Below are 9,416 nucleotides of genomic sequence, written 5' to 3'. Positions count from 1 at the left end.
ATCCTTATAATGACTAATCTGACTAACCATAATCATATATGTTATCATATAGAGTCAATGCACAATGATATAAACATCAGCAATCCAAACCATAGTTCATACCAGTATAAATGTTTAATATTTAGAATTAGACTAGTACCCATTAATTCTAATTTATCTCAGATTAGGGTGGGAACGTCAAGTCAAAAAAGGGAGGGAAAATATTCGCCTCCTGTCATTATTAAAATTAAGATTATTAGTACACTGCGCTAGCATAATCTTCAATTTTACAACATGACAGGAGGCTTCATATTTTGCAATTTTAACGCTTAGGTAGAAGAGTGAACGCGGTGTTGAACGAAGGACGGAAATAGAATGTCTGGAACGTCGGTTTGCGGGACCAGTCAGCCGCTATTAATATGTCTGCTAGGGATGCACTCGCCAGAAAAAAATGATGATGTTGTTGCCCCTCGCATGGAATGCACGTCAAAAGACGGTGCCTAAAACGGTTAGGGAGAGGAGCCATTGATCCATCTGGCCAGTGTGATGACTGAAACCGGACAGTGAGGGTTAACATATGACACCCATAGTGGTAGGTCTGCCGGTGGGCGTAACGTCTCCGCTGCCGCCACATATGCCTACCAAGCCTTGACCACACACATTTGGGGGTCCCAAGTGAAGAACGGATAGGAGATCGATGACGACTTACCTTCTTTGAAGGTTGACGAGAGGAAGTTCATGATCTTGGAAACAGGGCAGTAAAGGGATGTAGGTCCCGTCCCATGCCCAAACTAGTCCAAGATCACCCTGCAGATAAGTAGCTATTTCACGTTCCAAGGGTCCAGGAGTCCCATAGAAGATTCTTAGTCGTTGTTGATAAAACGTTGGTACACTATTGTGGCGGAACCCGCCTCGCCATTGGACATTGGAGGGGCCTGGCTGCCTGCCTCCTACCGGCTAACTATGACCCCATGAAAATTGGTACGTTTAAAGAACTATATTTGGGCATGTTGTACTTTATATTGCTGCTGCTGGCCCTTTTAAAATCATCTGTGGACATATTGGGACTTTTGGGACTACTGTCCCTTTAAGACTGTGGAGCATATTACAGTATACTGCCTTTAATATTACATATGTTATAATGTGTTCAGTTAACCTGGGTTATATGTATGCAGCATTCACCTGATTGTTCGGTAGAATCACTCCATTCATTATACTGAGTGAAACTACCGAACAACCAGACCACCCAGGAATAAGTGTACCTCCAATTACCATTTGCAACAATGTTGCAAACGGGTAATTGGCAATCAGTGTAATGTATTCTTTGTCCCCCGGGTGGCCTGCCATTCGGGAAACGAACATGTGGCGGCGGCCATCTTAAACTCCCGAACAGCGGTGTTTTGCCGTCGAGTGTCTGGAACTAAAATCGGACACTCGACTAGGCAAACACCGCTGAGACCTCCATACTTCCAGAAGTTCGTATGGGAACTACCGAACGGCCGCCGTTCGGTAGAAAGAACCCCACGAACTAGGGGATTCATTCAAATCCCCCTTAGGCTCCATAACCCAGGCAATTCGTCTGTTTTCATTCCCTTGTCTGTGACCGACCGCAGGGCCAAAATGCATGGAACTGTTTTCGGATACTTTACCCATGCGGTCGGTCAAATCTTTGGAACCCCATATCTCCCGAACCGTTTATCCGAATGAACTGATTTTTGGATATGTTGTCCCCCTGGATTTAAAGGTGTACCCCCTGTTTTTGGGGTACATCCAGAACTTGGCTAAAAATGTGTACCGTATAATTGGGTTTACTGTTATCTGAGGGGAGGGGATGTGTGGGTTGAACCATGTATGTGATTGGTTATTTTATGCCTCCCCCTGGGGGTGGCCTGTAAGTGTACAAGTGTAATAAAAGCCAGGCTGGATGAGCCAGTCCAGAGTTCCTGTTTTACCCTCAAAGTGAAGTGTCGTCTCATTATTGGGGGAAGGATTTATTGCATGCTGTTCCAGTTGACTGCTAGGAGTGTAAACCTATTCGTATGGTTCCTATTCAACGGTCTACAGTATTCCTATGCTTGAGAAGATTCATATGCTGAATCAGTTCGGCGATTGCGGTGTCTGCCAGAGTGCTTGGAGTCCTCAGGAAGCGCTAGGAGCATCCATTAACGGAGGTACTCAGTCGGGGTGCCAGGCGATCCGTTACAACTATGTTCCCCTGAAAGAGTCCAGGTTACCAAGGATAGGCGTCCGTCCAGTAGCATAGGGTGTGGGTTTCCCTGAGTAGGGTGGAGTCGTTCGGCAGCAGAATTGGGTCCTCATAGGACATCTCGAGGAGTCCCGGGCTCTCGTGGATCGCGGAGAACGTCTCCAGCTTTCCTCAGACTACCGATGGTCATCCTGGACCCCGCGTGCGCACGGGGTCCGGGCGGTCCATTGGTAGATTTCATTATTCCAGAAGGTTAATTTCTGTCATCATCCCTTTCTGTTATTAAAGATGGGCACGACTCGAGGTCGTAGACTACCCCGTCTACCTTTGGTCGGGTTTATTACCAGTTGATCCCACCTCTCAGGTGAGTGATTCAGAGAGGGGTCTCGTGGTCAGAGTGACCCCCCTCAGTACCTCAGTCCTATGCTGATATTATTAAATGGTGTACCCTGCAGTTGGTCACCCTGAGTCTGAAATGGACTCTAGTTTGGATTGCAAAAGGGTGCAGCCCTCCATCACCTCGGCCTGAGAATGATATTTATTAACACGAGTAGAGAACAAACCCTTCTCATATTCTGAACCAGACACTGATTTGTTATTAGTGGGTGCGACCCTCCTCCATCCTCAGTCCGATACTGAGATGGATACAGGAGACAGGTTCTGAGTGTGCCCCACTCTCCTATAAAGAACCGGGCACGGACATAGAAACTACCTTTTTTTATTAACGGGTACGGCCTGCCACTACTATCAGCCTGTTGCTGACACAAAGTTCGATTACATTATTAGAGAGTGTGGCTCTCTCATGCACTCACACACTACAGTGCCCCCCATTGCTCAGCACACAGGCTTGAACCAGTACAGGACAACAAGGTCTGCATAGAGGGGAGTCCCTCCTACATTTAATGCAATATGGAGGTACGTGTCACGTACCGGGTTTACCGCTGATGCTTCAGCTCTTGTATGCAAAGGAGACGATATTTCATAACGACTGGGTAAGGGGAGAGAACCCCTCCATTTTATTTAACGTCTGGCTACTGACTTCGCTATAGAGGGCTACCTGATCAGGCAAGGTATAAATGTTTAGAATGGATTTCTCTATTTCACCTCCTATAATGGATCTGCTGGGTCCGTACCACTGTATCCCACACGATATTACTGGGGGAGTTTCCGCACCTTAGTTTCACGCTCCCCTGAGACTTGATGGGACAACGTAGGGGCTGTTCGAACTGGGTACAGCTCCCAGGATCGACCCATTTTGTTGGTGCTCCCATACCTTCCTATTGGATATATTCCTGGAGACGGTACGGCCAACGGAGGTGCCTCAATTATTACAAGTGTGCAGATTTTAGTATGATCTACGCTATATCATACAAACAATCGCACTCGGTCTAGGTTATGCAGACCATTGTGTACTAACGGTTCAAACTGTTTTTACCAATGGCAAGGTGACATGAGATCCTGCGGCCTTCATAGAGCAAATGTGCACTGTCCTACCCGCGTGACAAGACTGGGGAAGGCCCAAAACCCAGGCTGCAGGTACACCGTACGCATAGACCGCATGGAAAGAACGGAATCTTCGGTCGATCCTTGGTTTCCTGGGTTGTTAACAATCTTGGGATAGATGACAGGACTACCCCTGCTCCTCTGAGAACATGATTCGGTTATGGAGGACCCTCTTTCTAGGCTTTCATCCCTCATGGGAACCGCCTGGGTTGCCGCTAACCCACCTAGTCAACTACCATCAAAGAGGCCTGCTTGGACCCCATGGGGAGAACCCTGGGTACCCCGACTCCTGCACAGACATCACAACCTACAGCTTGAGGAATGCTCAGGAGCGGTAGCATGCTCAGATATGACGGCCGACGTTCCCAAATTGGACGACCTCTGCTTCGGATGGTTGAAGCTAGGACCTTGTTGGTTCGCTATTCCGGTTCTCTGGATTTCTTATCGTTAGTGAAGGAACTTTTAGTCTTACCTGTGTATTTGAGAACGCTATGGGTTCTCGAGACTCCAGGCTAAGAAGGGAGGTATTCCTATGGATTGGTTCTCGAATTCACATTCCTGGTTCCATTGGCCTATGGCCTACTCGAGGAGATATGTGCCCAGACAGTCAGGGATACAGGGACCTAACGTCTCACCATATAATACCCTGTCTTGAAAGTGGCGTGCTGACCATTGACAGGTTGGGCATGGAACAGGATCATACAGACGATTTATCGGATTATTCACTCTCCCCCTAATCAGTTGCCAGTTTCGCAGACAGAAGTCTTACTCCAGACCCGCTCACCAGGGCCATTTCGTTTTTCGTCAGCCGGCCTACACTTCGAACTTAGAAGAATTTGTGGTTCTCCACGCGATAAGCATGGAGGACTCTTCTTCATTTATGCAGGGCCCTTTTACCCTTGGATCCGGACCATCTATCACTCCCCGACAAGGATATATTTGGAGTGAAATCTCATACTCTAGTTTTGTTTCCCCCTTTTGGTTATATCCAGAATGCACAGTTCCCCAGAGTAGCCGATCATCGTTTCGCTACGCTAGTTCAGTGTTGGGACTTGGATTGGACGTCCCTGGGGAGTACCTTATTCTACTACTGTTGCGGGTTACGCAGTCCATTTGGAGTACTGGTAGCACTCTTGCCGGCATAATTGGTTCATTCTCGGACGAAGACCACCAATCGGTTGCGGAAATGATGGTAGACTCCGACGCATTACGTGAGGTTGGAATTTTGTCTACAAGACCAATTCACCTAGTGATCCCAACACGATCGAAGAAGCCATCTCCCACATCAAAGGTCAAGAACTGGTGACAGTTTTCTCGCAATCCTAAATCCACGGAGGACCCTTGGTGTTTTACAACTAATAGCTAATAGGTCAGCTTTGCAGTTCAGGGTCGTCTACTAGGAAACGGGTCATAATGCCATGTACAGTGGATCCAACAACGGATGGAGTTTTCCCCGTATTTTGGGATAACTCGACAGCTAGCATCTTCATTGATCCGTCTACTGTCCCTTCTCGCAGTTGGAGGGCCCATTGGGGATTGCTCGAGTTATCTCCCGGAATAGGTACCAGCGAAACAAACCGCGTTGGTTTTGTTGGCTGAGCGTTAAAACAGCAAATACGAAGCTTCCTGTCATGTTATAAAATTGTAGATTATGCTAGCTTTAGTGTACCTATAATCTTAATTTTATCAATGACAGGAGGCAAGTATTTCCCACCCATTCTTATCCCTCCCTTGTTTCATTTTAATAGTTTGGGTTCATCAGGTACGTATGCAACTCTGCTTGTTGTCTCTGCTACTGTCACTTGTTCTTATGTATACGTTTCATAAGTAGTATTGGTATACTTATATATTAGGGTATTTTGGTTGCTACATTAAGTACCTACATGTTTGTTAAGGGTACATTTCATTGGCTAATCAACCTGTTCGATTCAGTTTTTTTTCTCGTTTCAGTTTACAGTCTATCAACACTATCTGGTTTGGCAGTTCTCCTCGGATGGTGGACATTGTCGTATTCATTATATCTAGGACTTTTTTTCTTCCCATTATAGTTTTGCCTTTTGTTCTCTTTTGTCGCAGCTTGAAAGAGGAAATGATGCATGGGGAGGGGAGTTTTATAGTATCTAACTTTTTTCTGATTGGTTGTTTTTTCTGTGCTGCTGTGGAGTTCGAGTAAAAAGAGACTTAAGAAAATACTCGCCTCCTGGCATTAATACAATTAAGATTATAGGTTCACTAAAGCTAGCATAATCTACAATTGCACAATAAAAGCACCAGTTAATGGTCTGAAGCTGAGTAGTCAGTTGTGCAGATAAAGACAGAAACTAGAAAGTACAATTGTCACTCCACTGTCCCTGGCTGCAAGAACCCCAAAATGTCCTCAGCATCTCTAACAACAGAAATATTATGGTACTGAGGCCCCTCTACTTGTCAGCTAGTTAGTAATGACATTGAATTGTCTCCTAACTTGAGACTGACATTGCCATGCTTCCTTAATAGTGGTGAAAGGGAGCGTGTGTCATATCTGGCCTGTTAACTTCACCTGAACATCACATATGCGCTTAAAAGACAACAGCCAATTATTCTTTACTATATTAATCAATTTACAATGTTTTGAAAGGAAATGTATTTTTCTAAATGAAGTATAATTTTAAAAAAATGAAAAAAGCTCATCTTTACCATTACTATTTGACATGATTCTTCAGCTATGAAAAGGCACCTTGAGTCAGACAATGTTTGAGAACTGACAGTTAGTCTCTATGGTTTTCCCTGCTTCACTCCCGGCACAGAACCATGGAAGACTACGGAGACTTATTGTCAAGGTGCCGATATGTGGCTGAAGGATCCTGTCATATACCAATGGTGAGGATGAGCTTTTAATTTTTTTTGACATATACTTAATTTAAAAAAATCTATTTTCTTACAAAAGCTTTGTGAAAGGATTATTGTACACATCATTGCAGTTCTAGGCCAATCTCAGACGTGATAGTTGGCCCAGGGTACTCTCCGGACCAAGAAGTTGTTTTGGCCACTGGCCACTGATTAGCACTTACTCATAAACACTACTCTCAGATTCTTAAAATAACTCATAAACTGCCAAGGTAACCATGCCAACTCTTTTAGATACTTTCCATCTATCCCAGAAAAAAATATATTTATATTTTCATTTCTATACCATTTTAAATACGGAAAACAAAGGTTTTTTCAATTTGGCATAACATGTGAAATTCAATTTAAATTCCTAAATATTAAAAATGTCATAAAAAGCAACGTTGGAGTTATTTCGATGAATAGCACAGTGCAATGAATTAAAATCTGGCAAAAATTAGATAAAAATAGCCAAACTATGACTGTAGCCAAGGAGTTGAATTTCTGCCAATTAACTGTATTTTACTTAATTCTTGCTGTTTGGATTTCAGTGAAAAAATGTTGGGTTTATTAAATAAATATGTGTATATGAATCATATATATATATATATAAAAATCAAATAGCCAAATCCCCTGCAAACTGTTATATATTTACTGTGTATTGATCTTTATAATGATATGGGTAATTTAGCAAATGAATAGATAATTGACAAATTAAAATGTTCATCACAGATTTTTATGTTACAAGTTTCCTTATTTTACTACCCAGGTCAGTAAAACCAATGCAAATCTGAGCAGATGCAGCCAAAATGATAGGATTTCTATAATTTGTAAGTTTCAGCAAATTCTGAATTTATTTAAATACATTATTTATTTATTTATTTATTTATTTATTTATTTATTTATTCAAAATTGTGACATGATGATCTAGCCAGCTCTTTTTGTACAGATCTAAAGTATGTCGTATATTAACCAAAAAGGGGAAAAAAATAATATCCTACCAATTAAAAGTCGTATTCACTAAAGTGGGAATTCCCAGGAATTAAAAGTAAATTTCTAATTCAATAGCAAAAAATGAATAAAAAGCAGAATTGACTAGGATAATTCTGAAATTCACTTTGAATTCTTGGTAAGAGTCACTACATGAATAAACATTATAACAGAATATTTCATAAGTAATGTAAACAGATTTGGTAGGTAATTTTAATCAAATATCAGTTGTCCAAGTGTGATTTTGTGTCAGTTTGGTAAGAGCGTGATTGAGTGTGGAGCTATCTGAGTGTGACTGAGTGTAGGGCTGACAGAATGTGATTTTGTTTGGAGTTGTTTTAGTGTGTCGGATGGTTGTGTGTAATGCTGTCTTTAAAAACAAAACAGTTTACCTGTTTACATTAATACAGGGAGGGGGTATTATTCCTGGTAACCACATTCCATTAACACGTCAATGCAGTCTAGGTAATATATTACAAATTCAGCACTCGATCACCAATCTATTCATAATTTAACTTTTATTGTAATATTACAATGTTCTAATTCAATCAATATATAGTAATATTATTTTGGTATGTAGTGAGAATTTATTTTTATTCTTGTATCAGATGATTCCAAGACACAACCAATCAACTGTTCCAGAACTTTTCCTCTTGGGTTTCCAGCTTCTGCACAGATCCAGAATAATTCTCTTTTTGGGCCTCCTTGTGGTCTACATGTTGACTTTAACTGGAAACCTTCTGATCATAATATTGGTTTCAGTGACTCGATGTCTTCATTCTCCAATGTACTTCTTCCTCAGCCACTTGTCTTCCTGTGACATCATACTCACTACAACGATTATTCCAAACTTGCTATATATCACCTTAAAAAACGGTCGCCCCATGACAGTTAGTGGGTGCATTACTCAGTTACATTTGTTCAGCTGCTCCGTGGTTACAGAATGTTTTCTTCTCACCATGATGTCCTATGATAGATATGTGGCTGTCTGTAAACCTTTGCAATATGTAACAATAATGAATTTCTCATTTTGTCTCAGTCTCATAGTCTTGTCCTGGATATTGGGGTTTCTACTCACACTGATTGTTACTGTTTTAATAAGTCATTTAACTTTCTGTAATTCACATTATATTGATCATTTCTTCTGTGATTTTGCTCCTCTTGTTCAGCTTTCATGTTCTGATACTTCAGTTGTACGGACTGTGGTTTATATAATCGCTTTTCCAGAAATGGTCATTGAAAGTGTGTTTATCATTTCTACGTATTTTTGTATATTTCTTGCAATACATAGAATATCATCCACCACTGGGAGACAGAAAGCCTTCTCCACATGCAGTTCTCACCTCACCATTGTGTGCACGTATTATGGGACTATAATTGCTATCTACGCTGTTCCATCAGGAGAACATTCATCTGGAATGAATAAGATTGTATCCCTTATATACACAATTGTGACCCCTTTGTTGAACCCAATAATATACAGTCTGAGAAATCAAGAAATCAAGACAGCCATTATAAAGCTATTACAATATATATATTAGGAATGTAATACATTTGTCTAATTTTTTAATGCTTAAAATTACTTTTCAGCTATTAATCATGAAAATAAGTACTAGTGACAATATTTTTTGTGTAAGTTTGCAATTCACTAAAAGCAAGCCTAATGCTATTATAAAACATAGAAACATAGAATGTGACAGCAGATGAGAGCCCATCTAGTCTGCCCACTTAGAAATACTTTCACTAGTCTTTTATATCTAGGAAAGCCTTATGCCTATCCCACGCATACTTAAACTCCCTCACTGTGTTAACCTCTATCACTTCAGCTGGAAGGCTATTCCATGCATCCACTACTCTCGCAGTAAAGTAATAC

General features: G+C 41.6%; 1 protein-coding gene across 1 annotated transcript; it reads left to right on the top strand.

Annotated features, from left to right (window-relative positions):
• Nucleotides 1-8,151: 8,151 nt before the first annotated feature.
• Nucleotides 8,152-9,084, top strand: LOC134602079 (olfactory receptor 11L1-like). The gene has a single exon (XM_063446578.1). The coding sequence runs from the start codon at nt 8,152-8,154 to the stop codon at nt 9,082-9,084; it is 933 nt and encodes a 310-aa protein (XP_063302648.1).
• Nucleotides 9,085-9,416: the final 332 nt, after the last annotated feature.

Source organism: Pelobates fuscus, chromosome 3 (assembly GCF_036172605.1).
Source record: "Pelobates fuscus isolate aPelFus1 chromosome 3, aPelFus1.pri, whole genome shotgun sequence".
Classification (NCBI taxonomy): domain Eukaryota; kingdom Metazoa; phylum Chordata; class Amphibia; order Anura; family Pelobatidae; genus Pelobates; species Pelobates fuscus.
This window is presented reverse-complemented; position numbering and strand designations above follow the sequence as displayed.

Excerpts from the sequence above, each read along its gene's own strand:
- LOC134602079 (XM_063446578.1), top strand. The coding sequence starts at position 8,152 with ATGATTCCAAGACACAACCAATCAACTGTTCCAGAACTTTTCCTCTTG.